Below are 26,153 nucleotides of genomic sequence, written 5' to 3' on the forward strand. Positions count from 1 at the left end.
CCATTCACCTGGTCCCTGATTCGTTGTTCTAGGGTGGGCAGATGTGTACCTTGGTGGGCGCTCCACTTTTCTAGGGCCGCTCTCCATCTCATGAGCCGGGCTCGGGTCCGTCTCTCAAACTCCCATACTGGAGTCTCCGATTCGAGGGTCTCGACTCCCCTCCAAGTCACCCCGCATCCCGGTGACTGTTCAGTCCACTCCATCTGTGGATCCGTTTGGCTCTTCCTCGCCAGGGTATAACTTTGTTCTGCGGCTAGTTGTTTTGGTCCGCTCTGGTCTGGAAGGAGTAGATCCCACCGCTGCCACCAATGTGACGGATCGTCCTGTGCCCCAGACTGGACACATCCGCCCGTCAGCTCCTTCCCTCTCCCAGTCAGCGGACACGCTGTGGCTGTCCGAAGAAAGCAGTCACAGACCAGCACTTCCCTCAATCATGAGACAGAACTTCATGCTTTGAGGTTAAAACAGAACTCTCTTTATTACAAACACACAGAACTTATATACAATCTCCATTCACTGTACACCAAACCCAACCCCCAATCCTATCAGCCACATCCCCTCACAAATCCCATCACCCCCATCCCCTCACAAATCCCATCAGCCACATCCCCTCACAAATCCCATCAGTATACAGGGGATGTATCAGGTGAGGGGATTAAGGGAAACAATGGGTTCCCCCACCTGTGTTATCCCCCCTGTAGTGCGGGTGCCGTCTGGGCAGACAGGACTGTGCTGGCTGATTAAGAGCCCCAGCCAGATTATAGGATCGTCTCTTTGAAGGCTGGAGCTGCAGCCACATTCAAACCGGGTACACATAAATATAATAATAATAATAACAGTGAAGATCAGACAGGGTTCATCACATACCCCCTCTGCCCCTTCAGACTACCCCCCCATCCCTTCAAACTACCCCCCTCTGCCCCTTCAAACTACCCCCCTCTGCCCCTTCAAACTACCCCCCCTCTGCCCCTTCAAACTACCCCCCTCTGCCCCTTCATAAACTACCCCCCTCTGCCCCTTCAAACTACCCCCCTTGCCCATTCAAACTACCCCCCCGCCCCTTCAAACTAACCCCCCTGCCCCTTCCTTCAAGCTACCCCCCCTCTCCCTACTTCTCCTTATCCTAACTTACCTTGAGGAGTCCTGCCGGCATTTCATGTTGAGCGCCGGAATAGTCCGGCGCTCAACATGAGATGCCGGCACCGTGACGGAGAGTAAGGGGCGTCGAGCCGTTGCTGAGAACTTCCCGAGCAACTGCTTGGCGCCCCTGCCCGGGACATAAATGAAAACATTGTTGGTTTTTTTTGTTGTTGGTTTTTTTTACTTTATTTAACATCCTCCATGTTAAATAAAGTAAGAAAAAACTTAATTTAACATAGAACAAAAAAAAACAACGTTTTCATTTAGGTGCAGAGGGGGCGGCAGCGGACCCCGCGGCGGCGGCGGAGGAGGACCCCGCGGCGGCGGAGGAGGACTCCGCGGCGGCGGACCCCGCAGCGGCGCCCCCTGGAGTGTGGCGCCCCCTGGAGTGTGGCGCCCTGTGCAGTCGCACACCCCAAAGGCCGGCCCTGGGCATGAAGTGGTTAATAGCACCAGGCCTCTGTATTTACTATCTTCACCACTTAACAAGGCATCAGTTATACCAAATGAACCCCCAAATCCTGCCTTTATCCCCTCAGGTAGTCTGCCACCACTCACGATTTTGATACCGGATTTGTGAGAAATCCGAACTAGAACATTTATCTCTCTATGTATATAACAACCCACCATGTATTTGCCCGAATATAGGCCGCACCCCCCCCCCACTTTAAGTCTTTAAAGTGGGGGTGCGGCCTATATTCGGGGTCTAGCGCCCGACACCCGGGACATGCGTCCCTTTATGATACAGATCCCCCGCTGCGGTGCAGGGGACTGCATCCTACTCTCTGATGCGCTCAGACAGCCTCCCCTGCCGGAGGTTGTTTATGCTCACGTCGCCGCAGCCGGTGAACATCTGCGTGATGTACTTTAACAATCTTCCTTTCCGGTACTTCCCACGGCGGAGGGGGTAGAGTGGCAGAAAATCTCGGGAAGGGGGGGATAGAGTGGCAGCATATCTCGGGGGTGGCAGAATTTTTTCCTTTAAAAAAGCACCTAATTTTTAGGGTGCGACCTATATTCGGGTGCGGCCTATATTCACGCCAATACGGTATATATCCTCTAGAACTTAATAACAATACGGTAACGTGTTATCCTCTCTTAGGGTTTGTGGATATCTATAGTAGAGCCAGAGCCGGCTTAGGTGTTCTGGCGCCCTGTGCGGACTACTCCACTGACCCCCCCCAACCCCCAAAAAGAAAGGAAAAAAAATCTTGTCACGAATCTCCCCTTTCTCACTATCTATCCCCTCTCCCCCTTTATCACTATCTACCACCTCTGCCCTATCACACTATCAACCACCTCTGCCCCTTCTCACTATCTACCACCTCTGCCCCTTCTCACGGCCTCCCCCCCGCCCCATCTCACTGCCTTCCCCTCCCCCCCATCTCACTACTTCTCATTATCCTTACTTACCTTGTTGAGTCCTGCGGTGGGAGCGGGAGGCGTCCATCTGCCGCGGTGCATGTTCACAGCTGAGCGCTGGAATATGACATCATATTTTGGTGCTCAGCATGAAACGCCGGCACCGGACGGAGTCACGGAGAGTGAGGGGCACCGAGCGGTTGCTGAAAACTTCACAAGAGTCGCTCGGCGCCCCTGCCCAGGACTTAAATTAAAACATTGGGGGTTTTTTTTGTTGTTAAATATGTTAAATAAAGTTAAAAAGTGTATTTAAGATGGAGGATGTTAAATAAAGTTAAAAAAAACAAACAAACAAACTAAAAAAACAATGGTTTAATTTAAGTCCCGGCCACACAGGTCGCACACCCCTAAGGCTGGCCCTGACTAGAGCCCAAAGACAGACTTGGATTATGAATATTTTAATAACAAAAAGACAAAGATTACACAGTGCCACAATTACAAAAAAACAAGAAGTACAAAAGAAAACCAAAATGGCAAACAGTTCTTAAAACGATGGGCCTTAAACACAGAACCCTCACTCACGAGTTTCTTCAATAAGCCGGCCTGTGGGAACTCCTTAAGTCCAGACGTTTTTTTTATGATGTTGTTCCGATTAGAGTATGTCGTGAAGTTCTGCTTTGAGGTCGCTGCATTGCCCCTAAATCAGATTCTGTTTCAAGAAAACATCCCTTTGACCACATGGCCAATTATATGACACCTTTTCCAAGAATTGGTTCCCATCTTTGATGTGCCAATAAATTATGGTGGGGTAAAGGTGATGGAAAACCCCTCCACTTAAGATAGGAATGGAATTCCTACAACTAAGGATCCTTATCAGTTAGGCCATGAATCACCACAGGGGTCCTGGGAAGATGACACCTCTTGCCAGATCAGATATGAAGGGCATGTACAAAGAAACTGATTTAGATGAACATTGCTAACACAAAAGAATTAACCACCTCTGCTGGATTATCCTTCCATGTATCCACTACATTATATGAGTTAATCATGACAACTACACTTCCGTATACTACAGTGCTGACGAGGCTGTATTTCCTGTTAATCCAAGTCTTGTATGTCCGGTGACTATGGGCAGAGGGAAGCAACGTCTGGCAGGTGTACCTAACCTGTTTATAAGCCCGTGTGTTTCCCAAATAAAGAGTCCCCATTTTGCCTCACTACGAGTCTCGTCTTGCTATTTAGTTAAGCCTCGGTGCTGCCCTTATCAGGGCCTCCGAGCCCCGCAATGGCCGTACCACATTAAACCGGTGTTTTCGGGGGTGATCCTGAAGGAGCGGCGGCGATCCCCGGGTGCCGATAGCTTGGGGTCCTGAGTATATCCTGTCCAAAAGGTTAGGCGATCGGTCGAAGGGACCCCGAGCGGCAGCAGTTCAAAGTTTCCCCGTGACGGACCGTGAGATACCCCACGGGTGGTGGGTGCACGGACCAGGGGTGGTTCGGGGAAGAGGCCTCCTATAGATTACCGGCTGCTGGGGCTGCTAGGAGAGCAGAGATCAGCCGGCGTCGTAACCGAGGTTGGTAACTTGTTTCTGGCTCTTCATCAAGGTATCAGCTGCATCTTTAGAGAGACCTTGTGACGGATCGTCCTGTGCCCCAGACTGGACACATCCGCCAGCCAGCTCCTTCCCTCTCCCAGTCAGCGGACACGCTGTGGCTGTCCGAAGAAAGCAGTCACAGACCAGCACTTCCCTCAATCATGAGACAGGACTTCATGCTTTGAGGTTAAAACAGAACTCTCCTTTTATTACACACAGAATTTATATACAATCTCAATTCAATGAGCACCGAACCCAACCCCCAATCCCATCAGCCATATCCCATCACAAATCCCATCAGCCACATCCCCTCACAAATCCCATCAGTTTCCAGGGGATGTATCGGGTGAGGAGATTAAGAGATACAATGGGTTTCCCCCACCTGTGTTATCCCCCCTGTAGTGCGGGTGCCGCCTGGGCAGACAGGGCTGTGCTGGCTGATTAAGAGCCCCAGCCGGATTACAGGATTGTCTCTGAAGGTTGGAGCTGCAGCTAAATTCAAACAGGTTACAAACAAATATAATAATAATAACAGTGAAGATGAGACATGGTTCTTCACAGACCTGCCTGAATTAAAGTCTCCCTTTCAGGAGCCAAACTGAAAGACTGAAACAGGCGGGATTTGGGTGGAGGACAGCCCCCTGCTGGAGCAGGTCTGGTTTGATCTCCAACCTTAGAGGGCTCTCTATGGACAGACGAATCAACTCCGGGTACCAAATCCTTTTGGGCCAGTCGGGAGCTATCAGAATCACCCGACATATGTCCCAGGCGATGAGAGGAAGAGGGGGCAAGATATCACCCAGGTCGAAGGCCCAAACCTGAGAAAAGGCATCCAGAGCTAAGGGATGGCCTGCTGCTGACAGAGAATAAAACAGAGGGAGTTTCTTGTTGGCTGTAGTAGCCATGAGGTCAATCTCTGGAACTCCCCAGATCTTCGTGATCTGATGAAACGTTGCATAGCTCAGGCTCCACTCTCCTTGAAGAACAGAAATTCTGCTTAGGAAATCTGCAGTGACGTTCTCCTTTCCATGGATGAAGACGACCGAAAGGTGAGAAAGATGAAATTTGGCCCACTTCCCGATCTTCTGACGAAGACTTCCTAACTGAAGACTTCTCGTGCAACCTTGTTTGTTCAGGAAAGCCACTACCGTGCGATTGTCCGACAGAATTCTTACCGCTTTCCCTCGTAGCCTGGACTGCCATGAGAGGAGAGCTTTCCAAACTACCCGAAGTTCCAGCATATTGATTTGAAGATGGCGCTCGTGGTTGGACCAAAAACCTTGACGGAATTCTTTGTCCATCGTAGCTCCAGAACCGGATAAACTGGCGTCCGTGGAAACGACTGTCCAAGAGGGCTCGGTCCAGACCAGACCTGAACCCAGCCTTTTCACCTGAAGCCACCATCTGAGGGAAGAACGGACGCTGGGAGGAAGAGAGACCTTCCTTGAAAGTGCCGGAACGGATCGATTCCATGACTTCAGGATGAGACATTGTAGAGGACGGATATGCAGAAGCGCCTATGCCACGGCAGGCCTTGTAGAAACCATCAGTCCAAGAAGTCACATGAGAAGCCGTAGACTGGAAAGACATCTGGAAAGAATCAAGCTGGTAAGGCTGATAATGTTCTGAATTTTGTTCTCCGGCAGAAAAATCTTTTGACACGTAGTGTCCAGGATAAACCCCAGGAAGGGAATTATTCTGTTGGGAAGCAGGTGGGATTTTCGAAAATTGACAATCCATCCCAAATCCTGAAGCATGGAAACAGTCCTGTGAATCTGTTGAGACTCAGCTGATAGAAGCCAGTCGTCTAGGTATGGGACTACCTTGATTATTTCCTGAGGAAAGCCACGATCCCTGATAGTAGTTTCGTAAAAATTCTCGGTGCTGAAGCGAGACCGAAAGGAAGGGTCTGGAACTGGAAATGACGAATCCCTGATGTAGACGGAATGGCCACCCGAAGGAACCTCTGAGAATCTTGCTTGTTGGGAACATGAAGATAGGCGTCTTGAAGATCGAAAGTAGCCAGGAAAAGAAGATCCACGGTGGATTTGATAGATTCCATCCTGAACTTCCTGGAACTCACTAATTGATTTAGAAACTTGAGGTCTATGATAAGCCTGAAGTCTCCTGATGGTTTGGGAACCACGAAGATGTGGGAATAAACACCTCTTCCTCTTTGGGCAGCAGGCACTGGGATAAGTACTTGTTTCTTGACAAAATCCTGCACCAGATCCAAAAGCGCCTTTCTCCTGGAAGGATCCGCGGGAGGTGTAGACATCATAAAACGCTCTGGGGGAGTGCTGACAAGCTCCAGACCGTACCCTCTGGAAATGATCCCCAGGGTCCAAAGGTCTGGACAAACAAGAGCCCAAAGGTGGAAAAAAAATTCTCAGCCTGCCCCCTACCGCACAACTCCTGGCGTCAAGGTCTCTTAGCGGCTCCATCTTCATGTTTAGATGTGAAGGGTCTGCCCCTACCACAAAACCGAGCCTGGGGTCGGAATCTTGACCTCTGGAGGACCTGAACGAACAATTTGGACGAAAACGAGGTAAGGGTTTACGTTTAGGCAAGAAGTACTTATCCCCAGTAGCCTTTTCCAATAAAGTTTCCAGCTCTTTCCCAAACAGATCTTTGCCAGAAAAAGGAATCCCGCACAAATGTTGCTTGGAAGCGGAGTCTGCTGACCAGGCTTTGAGCCATAGAGCCCTTCTAGACACAACCGACAATGCAGAGGCCCTAGCAGCCATGCGTACGGATTCCATAGCTGAGTCACATAAAAAAATCAGCAGCGCTCTTCACATCTGAGATGCCACGGAGGATATCCTCTTCTCCTGCACCGCTTAGGATATCATCTTCAATTTGTTGAAGCCATAAGCGCATAGCCCTAGCTACTGAGGCTGCTGCAATGCCTGGCTTAAAGATAGCTGCTGAGGCTTCAAAAGATCTCTTAGCTGCCCCTTCTGCCTTCCTATCCATGGGATCCGAAAAATGAGAGGAATCTTCTAAAGGTATAGCAGATCTTCCGGTGGCTCTGGCCACTGGAGCATCAACTTTGGGAGTTGAACAGAGCTCAGAGAAATCGTCTAGAAAAGGAAAGAGTCTGGACACCCTTTTACAGGTAAGGTAAGGTTACTGACCAGAGGGCCGGAACCCAGGCCGAGGGTCGGGGCCCACAGATCTAGGCTGAGGTAAAGAATCCATAACAGAGGTTTTAATCTGCTGAAAAGTGGACTGAAGCTCAGCCTTCATCCATTCCTTGAATTCTGAAATGGACTCCTCTCTGGCTTTGAGGCAGGATGAGCAAAATTTCCTAGAGGCGTCAGACATTGTAGCCTTGCGGTTTTTACAGGCAAAATGTTTTGTCTTGGATGCAGCCTTCCTAGGAGCTGGTGACTCTTCAGGGAAGTCTGGCTTATCTAGCGACATCCTAATAATAAAGGATAGGAGACGGTTAAAACAAAAAGAAAAAACAAACGCAGACAAATTCCCATAGACTCATAACCTACTTGGTTTAAGAGGCAGAAAACACCAGAACAGAAAATCTCAGGAAGCTAGTACTCTTCATCAGAAGAAAACTGCAAACTAAAAGCAGTTCAAGCTAATAAAAAACCTTACCAAACCGAGGGAAAAAGGTCCAGAAAACCGCCAAAAAGCCTTCTCGGACCTGAGAGCTGCTTACAGATCTGCCCCCTTCCTGATCTCAGATGCCTCCTGGCAGACTGAGATGAAACCACGCCACCGCAAAGATCAGACGCTTCCTGGCTGAAATCGTCCGCTGAGGACCGGACCGGAGAGGGTTAAAACGGGCAAAAAACCCTTGCCCACTACCCAAAGCGGGACTGCAGCGCTGGACAGGAGAGCTCTCCCACAAGCTCTGAAAACAACAAACGGGGGATGTACCTACCCGGATAGGGCAGGAAAGAACTGTGGGTAAAGGGTTCTGGGGGTTTAAATCTTTCCTACCCTATTCGGATAGGCGGCGCTATCTCCTATGCTACGGGGAGTAACAAGGGAAATATATCCTCACTGTCGTGGACTATGCCACCGGTTACCCCCTAGATTTGCTTAGAGAGCACTGGCAGGGACCAAAGGGCCGACCATAGTAGAGTACGTGTTGGCCTTCTGGTATAGATTGAAGGACCACACGGACATGGTCCGGGAAAACCTTCAAGTGGCGCAAGGTTGGCAGAAACGGTGGTACGAGCGGACCGCCCCGGAGCCACTCCTTTGAAGTAGGGCAAAAGGTCCTAGCGCTTAAACCATCCCGTCAGGATAAGCTGCAGGCGGTGTGGCAGGGACCGTATCGGGTGGTGAAGCAACTGTGCAACACCACCTACATGGTAGCTAAATGTGCAGACGGAAGGATCCAGCGAACCTTCCGTGTGAACATGTTGAAAGCCTACCAGGAGCGTCCCGAGGAAGTAGCAGTTATTTGCGCCCCGGCGATAGATGACCCTGAGGGATTACGCTGCTAGAATTGCCCAGGTAGCGTCAGGGACGAGGGAACTTGGCGCGATACAGTTAGCGGCGCAGTTAGGGAAATCCCAGAAGGCCCAAGTTCGCCAGCTGTTAGACCAGAGAGTCGGCTTACTCTCTGCCCTCCCCGGATGCACCACCGCGTGGAGACTCCAGGGCAGACCCCGTTACGCCAAGCTGCGTACCGAGTTCCTGAGTCTGTCCGAGAAGGCATGTTAAGGGAGTTTAGGGAGATGCTCGATCTGGGAGTGATTGAGCCGTCCGAGAGCCCCTTGGATTTTCCGGTAGTCCTAGTGCCTAAGAGAGACTACCGCAGGCTCAATGACCGGACTGTGACTGACACGTACCCCATGTCCCGAGTAGATGATTTGTTACACCGCATCTCTCGTGGTAAGTTCCTATCCACCCTCGACCTATGCAAGGGGTACTGGCAGATTCCTCTTGTGACGGGCCTCGGGTACCCCGGCTGGGTACACCCGTCAATTCTTAGCTGCTTCCTCCCGGAACCACAAGGGTTAACCACTTCCAGCTGTAGCCTATACTAGCAGGGAAGGGAGTAGGAATGCGGCTTGGATTCTTGGGTGAAGGAGCACCGTAGCTCGCCGAAGCGTAGCTGAATCCGGTGCTGTAACTGTCCTGAGAAGGACAGTGAGTGATCCAGCAAGCCCCTGAAGCATTAGACAAGACTAATGTCCAGGGAAGTAACAGACTTTATTGGGAAACACACAGGCTTATATACAGGTTAGGTGATAAAAAGGTCATAAATCAGGACACATCTTCCCGCCCTGCCCAGACAGTCCGGCGCCGTGCTTAGGCTACCGAGCCCCGCAATGTCCGTATACATTTGTTCATCGTTCTCGGGGTGATCATGATGGCGCAGCGGCGATCTTAGGGGTGCCGAGGGGGCGGTCGGGGACCAGGAAGATCTGGTCCAAAAAGCGACGTGATCGGTCAACGGGGTCCCGAGCGAAACAACAGTTTCCCCGGGACCGACCGCGAGATAGCCGGCACGCGTTCGGCAGCCGCGCCGGCCGTTTTCCACTCCTCCGGAAGTCCCGGCGACCAGGCATCCAGGGGAGGCTTTCCCCACGAATTGGTCTTGCTCCGTACCCCACCCCGGTAGGTTAATAGCAAGGTAAATGGTGCGGTAGGTGAGGGCTGATGGCGTCCGGGATACGAGGGGTTAACGTATGGGGGCAGGGAATGTGGGACATGGACAGGGGCAGCACGGGAGGGAGAACAAAGGCACAGAAGACAGACACACAGATAGATATACATAACTATCACAACAATGATATTAAACTGCATTTTTCAACCCAGGTTTGTGACACCTCTGGCGGCGGAGGCAATTCCGAAGTCGGCCTTCATCACCCCATTCGGACTATACCAATTTAGGATTATGCCTTTTGGGATGAAGAACGCTCCGGCGACGTTCCAGAGGATGGTAGATCGACTCCTCGATGGCCTCCAGGACTATGCTTGCGCGTTGTCTCGGCAATCGGAGTTCGCCACCTAACCAAAGAAACAGCCCTAAGCCGACCCCGTTGGGGTCTAGCCGGGTCTGTCACTGGAAACAAAGGGGGGGAGTAATGTGATGGTTCCTAGAGTCACCCTACCCCTCAGATAATGTAATCCAGTGACATGAAACTCTTTAATGTGTTATTAATAAAAATGTATATTATTGCCTTATTTTGTAAAAGTTTGCACACGGCACACTAAGGTCTGAGAGATAATCTAATAAAGATAATGTGTGCTCTTTATCTCCCAGACTTAGTGGTCCCGGTGTCCTGTTGTATTGCTCCTCCCCCCCTCGTGGTGTCCCTACCTATAAAAAGCGACACCTGTCCCATAATAAACAGTTATTCCTTTTGTTGTACCTAAAGACTAGTCTTGCCTGGTTATTTGGGTACTGGATAGCGATATCCCTTTACTTTGCTTGGGGATATTGCCTACAGATTGCGGGGAATTATTGTCCTGAAGGGAGAAGTCGCTCATGGCGGAGAGGGAGAACCTGAGGTCCCTGGTCAGTCCGTCACACCGACACTAGCAGAGCAGGACTTACGAGCTGGTCCGGTGACCCTAGCTTCACGGCACCGCAGCCCGCCGAGGCGTAGCTGAGTACAGTGCCGTAAATGTCCTGAAAAGGACAATTAGTGATCCAGCGGGTCCCTGAAGCATTAGACGAAACTAACGTTCCAGGGAAGTAACAGACTTTATTGGGGAAACACACAGGCTTATGTACAGGTCAAGTGATAAAAAGGTCATAAATCAGGCACACATCTTCCCTCCCTACCCAGACGGTCCGGCGCCACGCTTAGGCAACCGAGCCCCGCAATATCCGTAGGGACCCCAGGCGGCAGCAAATCGAAGTTTCCCCGGGACAGCCGGCGTTTGTACGATAGCCGCACCGCCTGATTGCCACCTCTCTAGCGGCTCCAGTGACAAGGGATCCCCAGTCTATGCGAGGGTGTCTGGGCTACGAGAGCCGAAGTCCATGGGTAGAGCAGGTGATACATGGATGAGGTAGGACGGGAAGGGGAGCCGAGCGGCAGTAGGTTGAAGCTTCCCACGAGATGGACCGCGGGACAGCCGGCGTGGGTCCGATAGCCGCGCCGGGGCAGTTATGGTTAATGGGGTCTTTAGGGTTAATTTAATGCTGAGGACTGAGGGTTAATTTTATAAAGTTAACTAAAGGTGCAGTTAGAGGTAAAGCAATCTAAAAGCAATCTTAAGGTGGGTAATCTAAGAGGAATCTAAATCCTGGGGGCAGTGAAGATTATTAATGTATTTATTTATAAAAGTGTGGTGTCAGTGATATTCTCTGAATGGTTCGAATCTCTGAACGATTCTCTGCCTTCAGTGACATCGCTAGAGTAGGCAGGCAGGAGGGTTCATTGCCGCTAATGAAAGGGGCGGGGCCAATCGTTAGTTTGACTGCAGGGAGGGACTGGGGAAACAGTAACTCCTATGAGTCACACTGAGTGATCCGAAGATTCGGATCATGAATCGGATCATTTCAATGACCGACTCGAAATGATCCGATTCACTTTACTGATCCGAACTTTGCATCACTACTTTGGGGTATAGGAAGGGTTAATCCCTTCTTAGCAATTAAGCTTTCAGAGGCAAGGGAGATGTCTACAGTGGAGCTACTCACGGCTCTCTCTCAGAATGATTATCAAATTCATTAATACGCTCCCCAGACCATTGCCAGCTACACGATCATCACACAGCTGAGGGATTCCCCGGCTTCTGCCACATTAATTTGCGGTAAACCACAATTTCCTATGCAATGCTGCCACCGTGTGGTAACACTTGCCCACCCACCTTTCTTGAGAACCATATTTATCCGTGTAAGTGCTGGCAGCTTTGCCTCGAATTTTAGCCCTGAAACGGGGTATGGTGTATAATGTAGTTTGTATGAATGGTGTTTAGCCACCGTGAAGCTCAGCAACTAAACATCGGGCTGAAAAACTGTAGTGGAAAGCAGTTGCCTTTAAGGAAGTTTGCAGCAAGTTTATAGCAAGACAGATACAGCTTGTTCCAGAGATTATGGATGGCTCTGAAAAGAGCCTTTGGTAGTGTTGGCTAATTGCCCTGAGGTTACCGATTACCGCACTCACTTGCTCTTGGCAGGCTTGTGGCTCTCGGTCTTCTTGGGCAAGAGCACCGCCTGGATGTTGGGTAGAACACCTCCCTGAGCAATGGTGACCCCTCCGAGCAGTTTATTGAGCTCCTCGTCGTTACGAACGGCAAGTTGCAGGTAGCGAGGAATGATACGGGTCTTTTTGTTGTCGCGTGCAGCGTTACCAGCCAACTCCAATATCTCAGCAGTCAGATACTCCAACACCGCTGCCAGATACACGGGTGCGCCGGCGCCTACTCTCTCGGCATAATTACCCTTGCGAAGAAGCCTATGCACACGGCCGACAGGGAACTGCAGACCAGCTCGGGAAGAACGTGTCTTCGCCTTAGCACGAACTTTCCCACCTTGTTTTCCTCTGCCAGACATGATATCTCTCGACAAACCACCACCCTGATAACCGACTAAGAAGCACGTTAAAATGAAACGCTGCACACTTACCCAGCTATTTGTAGCTTCCCCTCGTGACGCTATTCGTCACTGATTGGTTCCTTTTCAAAACATCCAATCGGGTGGACATAGTCTGAGACACCAATCGGTGTAGGCACTGCGGTTCATGGGCGGCCGCATCTGCACACGTGACAACCTCATCGAATCGGACGCGAGACAGCAGAACGGCCTTATTTGCATGCGATGCCTATAAAGGGAAGGGCCCAGCGCAGTAAGACTTCAGTATTCCTCGCTTTCTCTTGTGTTGCGTGTTGAAAGAAAAACAGACGCGATGCCTGATCCAGCGAAATCTGCGCCTGCTCCGAAGAAAGGCTCTAAGAAAGCTGTTACGAAAACTCAGAAAAAAGACGGGAAGAAGCGCAGGAAGAGCAGAAAGGAAAGCTATGCGATCTATGTCTACAAGGTACTGAAGCAGGTGCATCCAGACACTGGCATTTCCTCCAAGGCCATGGGCATCATGAACTCGTTTGTCAATGATATCTTTGAGCGCATTGCCGGGGAAGCTTCACGCCTAGCCCATTACAACAAGCGCTCCACTATCACTTCTCGGGAGATTCAGACTGCTGTACGCCTCCTCCTTCCTGGAGAGCTGGCCAAGCACGCTGTGTCAGAGGGCACCAAGGCTGTTACCAAGTACACCAGCGCCAAGTAAAGTTCTTTGTTCTCTCTCTTTAAACAAAGGCTCTTTTGAGAGCCACCCACACGGTCTGTCTCAGAGCTATGTGAATTATGTAGCCCCTTTTGTTGGACTGCTAGCTCTGGGAAGAGCATTTGTGAGCATTGAAATGTGCTCCTCAGTCCTCCAGATCTGCTGGGGTATTGTGCCTGTCAACCAGACTGCCTGGCACGAGAAGCCCAAGGTGAAGGGGCTCCTGTAATGGCAACGATCTGTACTCTGATTGGGTATTCCAGGTAATGGCTGATTTCTCCTGCTGGGACCCAACAGATGAACCCCTTCGCCGTCAAAAAGAACCAGCGTTGCAGAGAGAAGGGGCTGCTTTACCACTGCGGCTAGCCCAAGCTGAGCTACATCGTGGGTCTATTGTCCTGAAAACAGGATAAGACATGAGGGGACGACAAAGTCGTAATAAAAATCACACACATACTGGGACATACAGAATTCAGATAACTACCACAGACGGCGCCTATTAACCCTGGGACTTGTCAGCTCCCATTCAAGCGAGGCCAGCCTTTGGAGGACACCAGCTGCCGATCTCAGCACATGTTCTGCCAGTAGCTCAATCTATAGCCAGACACAGCCACTGTTAAGCTGGTTATTTCAAGGTGTGCATAGAAAAGCGCGGGCAGACTCTGGGACAGCATGATCATAGCCTAAGAGAGGGTGTGGGTGGCTCTGAAAAGAGCCGTTGGGTGTTTCCGGGTGACGAATCAACAAGTTTAACCTCCGAAACCGTACAGAGTACGGCCTTGGCGTTTCAAGGCATACACCACGTCCATAGCGGTAACGGTTTTCCTCTTGGCATGCTCCGTATAAGTGACTGCGTCACGAATCACATTCTCCAAAAACACTTTGAGCACACCACGGGTCTCCTCATAGATCAACCCAGAGATACGCTTTACACCTCCTCTACGAGCCAAACGGCGGATAGCAGGCTTGGTGATGCCCTGAATATTATCCCGAAGCACCTTCCTGTGCCTCTTTGCGCCACCTTTCCCGAGTCCCTTACCTCCTTTGCCACGGCCAGACATGATCACGTTTACTCCACGAGTTCCACAGCACAATACTCGCCTACGGCCGGCCCGCTTTCTTTTATGCGTACTGAACGGACCTGATGGGGAACCGCACCATGCTGCCTCAAGGGGGTGTTGCTTTTTGATATATATGCTTATCGTTGGTTGGCTGGAGAAGCTTCCAAGCGTGCCTCAGCCACCGATTGGCTATTTAGGAATATCAAAAACCTTAATGCTTTTGCCTCCCTCACCGCCACGTGATCGCTTTCGACGATCCCTCATTTACCACTAGGTGGCAGCATTTCGCTGTAAATAAACGCTAAACGGAGACCAAGATAAAGGCGGGCTTTAAGAAAACTACACCACAGACGGAACCTAATAACCCTGGGCCGGCCCCCCTTCAAGCCAGCCATGGACCAGCCTTTCTAGTTCTATACACTCGCACTCACGTTAAAGAAATAGTATATACATCATTAATACACAGTGGTGCATGCACACAAACACATTCTCACGCTTAACCCTTTCCTCACTAACGTATGCTCACGCGCTAATACACACAAACACACTCTCGCACATAAAACGTCCTGATAAGACAGAACCTAATCTTAATAATTACTTTTATTATTTTGAATAATAAATAATTAATATAATAAGTTAATAATAAATAACCCCTAAGTAAACTCTTGTCAGCTACGAGTCCTAAGACAATCATCAGACCGACAGGCAGCCAGGCACTAGCAGTAGAAATACAATTTATTTTAAATTATTTCATTGATTATTATTAGTTAAAAATATCCATCATTTTTAATGTTATTCTTTAATGTATAAATATTAGGCTATTCTTAAATAATAATAAATGATTGGGTTATATAAATTTATAGATTAAGTTTAAGGGTAAATTAATCTTTAATAGGTGATACCGTATTAAAGAATTTATTTTATTATCTGTATTCATTATTTTATTTATTTATTATTTCACACCTCTTGGGTGCTGTTCCCTGGCATTTTTTCTTTTCTTTCTTTTTTTTTTTGGGGGGGGGGGGCTGCACGGTGTAGGACATCCAACTGCTTTGGAGTTAGGATCTTACCGCAAACGATAAATATATTTTCCTTTCAAACCCCCCTTCAGGGGGAATGTAAATCCAGCGATGCCCCGGCGATCGGCAGCATGGGGAGGTTTCAGAAACGGCGTCCAATCATAGGCTCGCAGGCTACTGCTCATGAACCAATGAATGTGCGGCAGCTCGTCTATAAAAGCCAAACTTCTGGAGGTTTAACTCTGTGTTTACGTGCGATTACAACTGTTGTGTGGTGATCCAGGCATTGAGATGGCCGAGACAGCTCCTTCCCCGGCGCCTCTGCCGGCAGAAACCTCTTCCAAGAAGAAACAGCCGAAAAAGCCGGCAGCTGCAAAAAGCCGTCCTGTGAAGTCCGGTCCCAGTGTCTCCGAGCTGATTGTGAAAGCGGTCTCTGCGTCCAAGGAGCGCAGCGGAGTGTCTCTCGCAGCTCTTAAAAAAGCACTCGCTGCTGGCGGCTACGACGTAGAAAAGAATAACAGCCGCCTGAAGCTCGCTCTCAAGGGTCTGGTGTCTAAAGAGACCCTGATCCAGCTGAAAGGAAGCGGTGCCTCTGGCTCTTTCAAGCTGAACAAGAAGCAGCTGGAGAGCAGAGAGAAGACATCAAAGAAGAAGGAAATTCCCGTAAAGCCTAAAAAAGTAGCCCCTAAGAAGGTTGTGAAGTCGCCCAAGAAAGCCCCTGCAGGAGTGAAGAAAAGCCCGAAAAAGATCAAGAAACCGTCGGCCGCTGCCAAGAGTCCCAAGAAGCCTAAGGTTGTTAAAGCGAAGAAAGCTGGCAAGAGCCCAGCTAAGAAGGCCACAAAGCCCAAGGCAGCCAAAAGCACCGCTAAGCCCAAGGCAGCCAAAAGCCCCGCTAAGCCCAAGCCTGCCAAAAGCCCCGCTAAGCCCAAGGCAGTCAAAAGCCCCGCTAAGCCCAAGGCTAAAAAGGCAGCCTCCAAAAAGTGAGAAGGGGGGGCGTGGGTTTTGCAGCGCCTCTGGTGTGTGCTTTCCCACTTAATTCTTCACACAAAAGGTTCTTTTCAGAACCATCATATCCTCCGAAAAAAGAAAAAGCGTTGAATCACCCGGCCGCGGCTATGTGGGCCACCCGCTGAAAGCCTAGCCCCATACTTGTGTGTTATGCATGGATTCACATATTCGGCCAGCGCTCTCGCTCTGAGCCCTGTCTGTAACATAATAGAGATAAGGGGCGGGCTTTGCCGTTACTCGTTATGCCCAGCCGGGGACTCGGCCGCTCAAGGGCTCGCTCGGTAGTGGGATAACTGTGATATTTCAAGCTTGGGCGCGAGCAACAGGGGTAATTTCGTGCATGCGAAGGGAGACACAAAACACAAGCTCGTTTGAGTGACAATGTGGTGGCTCTTAAAAGAGCCTTTGCGAGGGGTGAGGGGGAAACAGTGTTCACCCACACCACGTTTCCTTAGGCACGTTCACCTCTGATCCTACGAGCCAGCTGAATGTCTTTTGGCATGATAGTAACCCGCTTAGCGTGAATAGCGCACAAGTTGGTGTCTTCAAAAAGCCCCACGAGGTAAGCCTCGCTGGCTTCCTGGAGAGCCATAACAGCAGAACTTTGGAAACGTAGATCGGTCTTGAAGTCTTGAGCAATCTCACGCACCAGCCGTTGGAAAGGCAGCTTTCGGATAAGCAACTCAGTGGACTTCTGGTAGCGGCGGATTTCCCTAAGAGCTACGGTGCCCGGGCGGTAGCGATGCGGCTTCTTCACACCACCGGTAGCCGGAGCGCTTTTCCTCGCAGCTTTGGTCGCAAGCTGCTTCCGAGGAGCTTTTCCTCCGGTGGACTTACGGGCTGTCTGCTTGGTGCGAGCCATGCTGATGCGTGCAGATGTGATTCACTGACGAATACAACAGAACTGTAACGATTCTGTGGCCAACTCAACCCCTTTATAGAGTAGCCGTAAATGTGATTGGATACGCTTAATCACGCCCCTCTTTTTCATAGGCTAGGACGATGGTTTGAAAAAGCCCGCCTTTGATCAAGAGACTTCGGTGTGGAGCGTTATCTTTTTATATATTTATTTTAATTACATGCTCGAATCGTTCATTTATTCGTTAGCTGCGGTTCTTTTTTTATTTATTTCTTCTCCTCTCTTTTGGTCAGCCTCCTACCTAGTGAACCTGTGTACTGGCTGACCGTTAACAGCGATACGGCAAAAGCTAAAAGCCCGCCTTTATCTTGGTCTCCGTTTGGCGTTTATTTACAGCGATATGCTGCCACCTAGTGGTAAATGAGGGATCGTCGAAAGCGATCACGTGGAGGTGAGGGAGGCAAAAGCATTAAGGTTTTTGATATTCCTAAATAGCCAATCGGTGGCTGAGGCACGCTTGGAAGCTTCTCCAGCCAACCAACGAAAAGCATATATTAAAAAAGCAAGGCAGAATGGTGCAGTTCCCCATCAGGTCCGTCAAGTAAGCATAAAAGAAAGCGGGCCGGCCGTAGGCGAGTATTGTGCTGTGGAACTCGTGGAGTAAACGTGATCATGTCTGGCCGTGGTAAAGGAGGTAAGGGACTCGGGAAAGGTGGCGCAAAGAGGCACAGGAAGGTGCTTCGGGATAACATCCAGGGGATCACCAAGCCTGCTATCCGCCGTTTGGCTCGCAGAGGAGGTGTAAAGCGTATCTCTGGGCTGATCTATGAGGAGACTCGTGGTGTGCTCAAAGTGTTTTTGGAGAATGTGATTCGTGACGCAGTCACTTATACTGAGCATGCCAAGAGGAAAACTGTTACCGCTATGGACGTGGTGTATGCCTTGAAACGCCAAGGCCGTACTCTGTACGGTTTCGGAGGTTAAGCTTGTTGACTCGTCACCCGGAAACATCCAACGGCTCTTTTCAGAGCCACCCACACGCTCTTTTAGGCTATGATCATGTTGTCCCCGTGTCTGCCCGCGTTTTTCTATGCACGCCTTGAAATAACCAGCTTAACAGTGGCTGGGTCTGGCTATAGATTGAGCTACTGGCAGGATCGGAGTGCTGGGAGTTGGGCCCGTTTGCAGAACATGTGCTGGGATCAGCAGCTGGTGTCCTCCAAAGGCTGGCCCATGGCTGGCTTGAAGGGGGGCTGGCCCATGGCTGGCTTGAAGGGGGGCTGGCCCATGGCTGGCTTGAAGGGGGGCTGGCCCATGGCTGGCTTGAAGGGGGGCCGGCCCAGGGTTATTAGGTTCCGTCTGTGGTGTAGTTCTCTTACTCTGTATGTCTCAGTATGTGTGTGTTTTTTATTATGCCTTTGTCGTCCCCTCATGTCTTATCCTGTCCGTGTGCCACATGTCCGCACTACCGAGTCATGTCTTAGTAGGGTAAGACTCGGCGCTGCCCTTTTCAGGGCGGTAGAGCGCTGTATTGCTATACTTCCGTATACTACAGCGCCACCGAGGTTTCTGAAGAGCTGTGTCCTCTGCTAGGATCACGCATTTTCCTTTTCAGGACAATAGCCCCACTGTGTAGCTCAGCTTCGGCTAGCCGCAGTGGTAAAGCAGCTCCTTCTCTCTGCAAAGCTAGTTTTGTCTGGCGGTGAAGGGGTTAATCCCTTAGATCCCAGCAAGAGAAATCAGCGATTAGCTGGAATACCCAGTCGGGATACAGGTCGTTGCCATCACAGGAGCCCCTTCACCTTGGGCTTCTCTTCCCAGGTAGTCTGGTCGATGGGCATAATACCCCAGCTAACCTGGAGAGCTAATAGTCCGACAAAAGGGCTAGATCATTCACATAGCTCTGAGACAGACCGCGTGGGTGGCTCTCAAAAGAGCCTTTGTTTAAAGAGAGAACAAAGAACTTTACTTGGCGCTGGTGTACTTGGTAACAGCCTTGGTGCCCTCTGACACAGCGTGCTTGGCCAGCTCTCCAGGAAGGAGGAGGCGTACAGCAGTCTGAATCTCCCGAGAAGTGATAGTGGAGCGCTTGTTGTAATGGGCTAGGCGTGAAGCTTCCCCGGCAATGCGCTCAAAGATATCGTTGACAAACGAGTTCATGATGCCCATGGCCTTGGAGGAAATGCCAGTGTCTGGATGCACCTGCTTTAGTACCTTGTAGACATAGATCGCGTAGCTTTCCTTTCTGCTCTTCTTGCGCTTCTTCCCATCTTTCTTCTGGGTCTTCGTAACAGCTTTCTTAGAGCCTTTCTTCGGAGCAGGGGCAGATTTCGCTGGATCAGGCATCGCGTCTGCTTTCTTTTCAACACGGAACACAAGAGAACGTAACGAACACTGAACTGTTACTGTGCCGGGCCCTTCCCTTTATAGGCACCGCATGCAAATAAGGCCGTTCTGCTGTCTCGCTTCCGATTCGATGAGGTTCTCACGTGTGAAGATGCGGCCGCCCATGAACCGCAGTGCCTACACCGATTGGTGTCTCAGACTATTTCCACCCGATTGGCTGTTTTGAAAAGGAACCAATCAGTGACGAATAGCGTCACGGGGGGAAGCTACAAATAGCTGGGTAAGTGAGCGGCGTTTCTTTGTAGCGTATTACTTAGCCAAGTATCCGCGGGATTATTTGTCGAGCGAAAGCATGTCTGGCAGGGGAAAACAAGGTGGAAAGGTTCGTGCCAAGGCGAAGACACGGTCTTCCCGTGCCGGTTTGCAGTTTCCTGTCGGCCGTGTGCATAGGCTTCTTCGCAAGGGTAATTATGCCGAGAGAGTAGGAGCTGGCGCACCCGTGTATCTGGCAGCGGCGTTGGAGTATCTGACTGCTGAGATATTGGAGCTGGCTGGTAACGCTGCACGCGACAACAAAAAGACCCGTATAATTCCACGCCACCTGCAACTCGCCGTTCGTAACGACGAGGAGCTCAATAAGCTGCTCGGAGGGGTCACCATTGCTCAGGGAGGTGTTCTACCCAACATCCAGGCGGTGCTCTTGCCCAAGAAGACCGAGAGCCACAAGCCTGCCAAGAGCAAGTGAGTGCGGTAATCGGTAATCGCAGGGCAATTAGCCAACACCATCAAAGGCTCTTTTCAGAGCCACCCATAATCTCTGGAACAAGCTATATCTGTCTTGCTATAAACTTGCTGCAAACTTCCCTAAAGGCAACTGCTTTCCACTGCAGTTTTTTTAGCCCGATGTTTAGTTGCTGAGCTTCACGGTGGCTAAACACCATTCATACAAACTACATCATACACCATACCCCGTTTCAGGGCTAAAATTCGAGGCAAAGCTGCCAGCACTTACACGGATAAATATGGTTCTCAAGAAAGGTGGGTGGACAAGTGCTACCACACGGTGGCAGCATTGCATAAGAAATTGTGGTTTACCGCAAATTAAAGTGACAGAAGCCGGGAATCCCTCAGCTGTGTGATGATCGTGTAGCTGGCAATGGTCTGGGGAGCGTATTAATGAATTTGATAATCACTGAGAGAGACCCGTGAGTAGCTCCACTGTAGACATCTCCCTTGCCTCTGAAAGCTTAATTGCTAAGAAGGAATTAACCCTTCATATACCCCAAAGTAGTGATGCGAAGTTCGGATCAGTAAAGTGAATCGGATCATTTCGAGTCGGTCATTGAAATGATCCGATTCATGATCCGAATCTTTTGCCCAGTACTTCCCTGCAGTCAAACTAACGATTGGCCCCGCCCCTTTCATTAGGGTCAATGAACCCTCCTGCCTGGCTGCCTACTCTAGCGATGTCACTGAAGGAAGAGAATCGTTCAGAGATTCAAACCATTCAGAGAATATCACTGACACCACACTTTTATAAATAAATACATTAATAATCTTCACTGCCCCCAGGATTTAGACTCCCCTTAGATTGTCCACCTTTAGATTGCTTTACCTCTAACTGCACCTTTAGTTAAGTTTATTAAATTAACCCTCAGTCCTCAGCATTAAATTAACCCTAAACACCCCATTAACCATTACTGCCCCTAAATTAACCCTAAAGACCCTCATTAACCATAACTGCCCCAGCGCGGCTATCGGACCCACGCCGGCTGTCCCGCGGTCCATCCCGGGGAAGCTTCAACCTACTGCCGCTTGGCTCCCCTTCCTGTCCTACCTCATCCATGTATCACCTGCCCTACCCATGGACTTCGGCTCTCGTAGCCCAGACACCCCCGCAGAGACTGGGGATCCCTTGTCACTGGAGCCGCTAGAGACGTGGCGATCAGGCCGTGCAGCTATCGTACAAACGCCGGCTGTCCCGGGGAAACTTCGATTTGCTGCCGCTCGGGGTCCCTACGGATATTGCGGGGCTTGGTTGCCTAAGCGTGGCGCCGGACCGTCTGGGCAGGGAGGGAAGGATGTGTGCCTGATTTATGACCTTTTTATCACCTAACCTGTATATAAGCCTGTGTGTTTCCCCAATAAAGTCTATTACTTCCCTGGAACGTTAGTTTTGTCTAATGCTTCAGGGACCCGCTGGATCACTAATTGTCATTTTCAGGACAATTACGGCACTGTACTCAGCTACGCCTCGGCGGGCTGCGGTGCCGTGAAGCTAGGGTCACCGGACCAGCTCGTGAGCCCTGCTCCGCTAGTGTCGGTGTGACGGACCGACCAGGGACCTCAGGTTCTCCCTCTCCACCAAGAGTGACTTCTCCCTTCAGGACAATAATTCCCCGCAATCTGTAGGCAATATCCCCAAGCAAAGTAAAGGGATATCGCTATCCGGTACCCAAATAACCAGGCAAGACTAGTCTTTAGGTACAACAAAAGGAATAACTGTTTATTATGGGACAGGTGTCGCCTTTTATAGGTAGGGACACCACGAGGGGAGGAGGAGCAATACAACAGGACACCGGCACCACTAAGTCTGGGAGATAAAGAGCACACATTATCTTTATTAGATTATCTCTCAGACCTTAGTGTGCCGTGTGCAAACTTTTACAAAATAAGGCAATAATATACATTTTTATTAATAACACATTAAAGAGTTTCATGTCACTGGATAACATTAACTGAGGGGTAGGGTGACTCTAGGAACCATCACATTACTCCCCCCTTTGTTTCCAGTGACAGACCCGGCTAGACCCCAACGGGTCGGCTTAGGGCTGTTTCTTTGGTTAGGTGGCTAACTCCGATTGCAACGCGCAAGCATATTCCTGGAGGCCATCGACGAGTCGATCTACCATCCTTTGGAACGTCGCCGGAGCGTTCTTCATCCCAAACTGCATTACCCTAAATTGGTATAGTCCCAATGGGGTGATGAAGGCCGATCTCTCTTACCACGAGAGATGCGGTGTAACAAATCATCTACACGGGGCATGGGGTACGTGTCAGTCACAGTCCGGTCATTGAGCCTGCGGTAGACTACACAGAACCGTGTCGTCCCATCTCTCTTAGCCACTAGGACTACCAGAAAACCCAAGGGGCTCTCAGACGGCTCAATCACTCTCAGATCGAGCATCTCCCTAATCTCCATTAACGGGATGAAGGGATTTCTCGTACAGACTCAGGAACTCAGTGCGCCGCTTGGCATAACGGGGTTACCCTGGAGTCTCCACGCGGTGGTGCATCCGGGGAGGGCAGAGAGTAAGCCGCCTCTCTGGTCTAACAGCTGGCGAACTTGGGCCTTCTGGGATTCCCCTAACTGCACTGCTAACTATATCACGCCAAGTTCCCTCGTCCCTGACGCTACCTGGGGCAACGGTAATCCCTCAGGGTCATCTATCGCCGGGGTGCAAATAACTGCTACTTCCTCGGGGCGCTCCTGGTAGGCTTTCAACATGTTCACACGGAAGGTTCGCTGGATCCTTCCGTCTGCACATTTAGCTACCATGTAGGTGGTGTTGCACAGTTGCTTCACCACCCGATACGATCCCTGCCACACCACCTGCAGCATATCCTGACGGGATGGTTTAAGCGCTAGGACCTTGTGCCCTACTTCAAAGGCGCGGCTCCGGGGCGGTCCGGTCGTACCACCGTTTCTGCCAACCTTGCGCCACTTGAAGGTTTTCCCGGACCATGTCCGTGTGGTTCTTCAATCTATCCCAGAAGGCCAACACGTACTCTACTATGGTCGGCCCTTCGGTCCCTGCCAGTGCTCTCTAAGCAAATCTAGGGGGGTAACCGGTGGCATAGTCCACGAGAGCGAGGATAAATTTCCCTTCTTACTCCCGGTAGCATATGAGATAGGTCCGCCTATCTGAATAGGGCAGGGAAGATTTAAACCCCCAGAACCTCCCCTGTACCCACAGTTCTTTCCTGCCCTATCCGGGTAGGTACATCCCCCGCTTTGGGTAGCGGGCAAGCGTTTCTCGGCCATTTTAGCCCTCTCCGGTCCTCGGTAGGAACCTGTTTACCGGAGCAGGGAAAGGCTCCTTCACTCAGGGTCCTCGGTAGGACTGTAGCCTACTTACCTTTAGCAGCCCTTGGGCAGGGTAACTGGAAGCAGAACGCCGGGACTCTGCTTCAGTCTGCCGACGATTTCAGCCAGGAAGCGTCTGATCTTTGCGGTGGCGTGCTTCCGGTCTCGTCGCAGTCTGCCAGGAGGCATCTGAGGTCAGGAAGGGGGCAGATCTGTAAGCAGCTCTCAGGTCAGAGAAGGTTTTTTGGTGGTTTTCTGGACCTTTTTCCCTCGGTTTGGTAAGGTTTTTTATTAGCTTGTACTGCTTTTAGTTTGCAGTTTTCTTCTGATGAAGAGTCCTGGCTTCCTGAGATTTTCTGTTCTGGTGTTTTCTGCCTCTTAACCCAAGTAGGTTATGAGTCTATGGGAATTTGTCTGCGTTTGTTTTTTCTTTTTGTTTTAACCGTCTCCTATCCTTTATTATTAGGATGTCACTAGATAAGCCAGACCTCCCTGAAGAATCACCAGCTCCTAGGAAGGCTGCATCCAAGACGAAACATTTTGCCTGTAAAAACTGCAAGGCTACAATGTCTGACGCCTCTAGGAAATTTTGCTCATCCTGCCTCAATGCCAGAGAGGAGTCCATTTCAGAATTCAAGGAATGGATGAAGGCTGAGCTTCAGTCCACTTTTCAGCAGATCAAAACCTCTGTTATGTTTTCTTTACCTCAGCCTAGATCTGTGGGCCCCGACCCTCGGCCTGGGTTCCGGCCCTCTGGTCAGGATCCTTACACTTCAGATCCTGAAAAGGATTGGCAGATGTAAGATCCCGAATCCCTAGAGGAGGGGGAACTATCGGAAGAATCCTTCTTCTTTCCAGCAGAAGAAGTAAACAAGCTGGTTACTAGACTTGCGCATTCGTCTTCGGGCGAACATGAAAACGAGCACGAAGAGGCCGTTTTTTTGTTCGTTCCGAAGACACGCCGAAGAGAATACAGAATCGAAGATTCTTCGTGATCGTCTTCGTTTTTGCCACGCAGCCGCCAAAATTTCAAACAGGAGTGAGCTGATCTCGTCTGTCCAATCAGCTCACTCTTGTGACGTCACGCTAAGGGTCTCGTCCAATGCCTGTGCTGCTGTTTTTTGAATTCTGAAGGCGCCTTTATAAGACCAGAGCTTGCCTGAGAGATCCATTCATTTTTCGCTGTGACTGCTTTGGCAACACTGCTGTGCTGCATCCGAGCGTTACAGAGAGATTGTTCTGTTCTGTGTGAGACTGGTAAGCCTTAGCCTGCCATTTCTCACAGTGTACTTCATCCTCACTTCAGTGCTACTTAATATAATTAATAATAATAATTTGATTAATTTAATTTTTTTTTTATTTACCGTATTTATCGGTGTATAACACGCACTGGCGTATAACACGCACCCCCATTTTTGAACAAAAAAACTGAACAAAACAAACTTCATCAGAATCACTGCTATCTGGGAAACCACACACACACAGTAAGACACACACACAGTAAGACACACTCAGACACACACACCCTAACCCCCCTTCTCAGGATCTCCCCTCTCTCTCCCTAACCCCATCCCGGTCACTTACCTTCAACTCCTGTGTTGGAAGCGTGAGGCATTTGTCTCGGGTGCCGGCGCTTCACTGCTGAGCGCCGGCACCCGAGACAAACGCCTCACGCTTCCAACACAGGAGTTGAAGCGCTGAGGCTGAGGCTGAGGCAGGCGGCGGCTGCTGAGGCAGGCGGCAGGCGGCGGCGGCTGAGGCAGGCGGCAGGCGGCGGCTGAGGCAGGCGGCAGGCGGCGGCGGCGGCTGAGGCAGGCGGCAGGCGGCGGCGGCTGAGGCAGGCGGCAGGCGGCTGAGGCAGGCGGCGGCGGCGGCCGCCAGCAGAGGAGTCCTGGATTTCTGTCAGTCAGGGGGGCCCGAGAGTTGCCGAGCGGTCGTCTTCAGCAACCGCTCGGCACCCCTTGGGCCCCCCCTGACTGGCAGAACTCCAGGGCCCGGTCGCAGTTGCGACCCCGGTAGTTCCGCCACTGGCTCTAGGATTTATCGGCGTATAACACGCAGGTAGGGTTTCAGCTTAATATTTTAGTTAAAAAAGTGCGTGTTATACGCCGATAAATACGGTAATTTGTCATCAACTGTAGTGTAAGTGCTTGTGCCCGCTTGGGTGAAATCATGCGTCTTACTAATGATATCGCTCGTTTGGAGACTACGCATAAGCTTACTTTAGACCCCTCCCTCCTGGTCCAGTTGGTTGCTCTGCGGGAGAGATTGGCGTCCCTAGTGGATAGTCAGTCCAGGAGGCTTTATCTCTTGACCCGTAGTCACTTCTATGAGTCTGGGGACAAGGCGGGTAGATTGCTTGCTAGGGCTCTCCGTGCTAAGAGGGCCCAGTCCTTTATACCGAAGGTCCGGGATCGCTCCGGCGCCACCCGACACTCCACACCTGACATAGCTGCCT

At 50.6% G+C, this 26,153-nt stretch overlaps 8 protein-coding genes and 1 long non-coding RNA gene across 9 annotated transcripts; 4 read left to right on the plus strand and 5 right to left on the minus strand.

Moving 5' to 3' along the window:
- Positions 1-452: 452 nt before the first annotated feature.
- Positions 453-4,403, minus strand: LOC128469062 (uncharacterized). Its single transcript, XR_008345910.1, has 2 exons — positions 4,348-4,403; positions 453-516 (listed from the first exon to the last, which is right to left on the minus strand). It is a non-coding gene; the product is annotated as an uncharacterized LOC128469062 (long non-coding RNA).
- Positions 4,404-12,192: 7,789 nt separating this feature from the next.
- Positions 12,193-12,605, minus strand: LOC128468949 (histone H2A type 2-B-like). Its single transcript, XM_053450758.1, has one exon. The coding sequence runs from the start codon at positions 12,583-12,585 to the stop codon at positions 12,193-12,195; it is 393 nt and encodes a 130-aa protein (XP_053306733.1). The 5' UTR covers positions 12,586-12,605.
- A 285-nt stretch (positions 12,606-12,890) lies between these two features.
- LOC128468970 (histone H2B 1.1) lies at positions 12,891-13,352 on the plus strand. The gene has a single exon (XM_053450776.1). The coding sequence runs from the start codon at positions 12,938-12,940 to the stop codon at positions 13,316-13,318; it is 381 nt and encodes a 126-aa protein (XP_053306751.1). The 5' UTR covers positions 12,891-12,937; the 3' UTR covers positions 13,319-13,352.
- Positions 13,353-14,064: 712 nt separating this feature from the next.
- LOC128469009 (histone H4) lies at positions 14,065-14,408 on the minus strand. Its single transcript, XM_053450810.1, has one exon. It carries the CDS (start codon positions 14,374-14,376, stop codon positions 14,065-14,067), a length of 312 nt encoding a protein of 103 aa, XP_053306785.1. The 5' UTR covers positions 14,377-14,408.
- Positions 14,409-15,652: 1,244 nt separating this feature from the next.
- LOC128468852 (histone H1B-like) lies at positions 15,653-16,465 on the plus strand. The gene has a single exon (XM_053450674.1). The coding sequence runs from the start codon at positions 15,687-15,689 to the stop codon at positions 16,377-16,379; it is 693 nt and encodes a 230-aa protein (XP_053306649.1). The 5' UTR covers positions 15,653-15,686; the 3' UTR covers positions 16,380-16,465.
- A 389-nt stretch (positions 16,466-16,854) lies between these two features.
- LOC128469047 (histone H3) lies at positions 16,855-17,277 on the minus strand. The gene has a single exon (XM_053450843.1). The coding sequence runs from the start codon at positions 17,263-17,265 to the stop codon at positions 16,855-16,857; it is 411 nt and encodes a 136-aa protein (XP_053306818.1). The 5' UTR covers positions 17,266-17,277.
- Positions 17,278-17,904: 627 nt separating this feature from the next.
- Positions 17,905-18,263, plus strand: LOC128469019 (histone H4). The gene has a single exon (XM_053450819.1). It carries the CDS (start codon positions 17,935-17,937, stop codon positions 18,244-18,246), a length of 312 nt encoding a protein of 103 aa, XP_053306794.1. The 5' UTR covers positions 17,905-17,934; the 3' UTR covers positions 18,247-18,263.
- Positions 18,264-19,218: 955 nt separating this feature from the next.
- Positions 19,219-19,657, minus strand: LOC128468965 (histone H2B 1.1-like). Its single transcript, XM_053450772.1, has one exon. The coding sequence runs from the start codon at positions 19,606-19,608 to the stop codon at positions 19,228-19,230; it is 381 nt and encodes a 126-aa protein (XP_053306747.1). The 5' UTR covers positions 19,609-19,657; the 3' UTR covers positions 19,219-19,227.
- A 293-nt stretch (positions 19,658-19,950) lies between these two features.
- On the plus strand, positions 19,951-20,353 carry LOC128468948 (histone H2A type 2-B-like). The gene has a single exon (XM_053450757.1). It carries the CDS (start codon positions 19,961-19,963, stop codon positions 20,351-20,353), a length of 393 nt encoding a protein of 130 aa, XP_053306732.1. The 5' UTR covers positions 19,951-19,960.
- Positions 20,354-26,153: the final 5,800 nt, after the last annotated feature.

The sequence above is a fragment of the Spea bombifrons genome, chromosome 11 (genome assembly GCF_027358695.1).
Source record: "Spea bombifrons isolate aSpeBom1 chromosome 11, aSpeBom1.2.pri, whole genome shotgun sequence".
NCBI lineage: Eukaryota > Metazoa > Chordata > Amphibia > Anura > Pelobatidae > Spea > Spea bombifrons.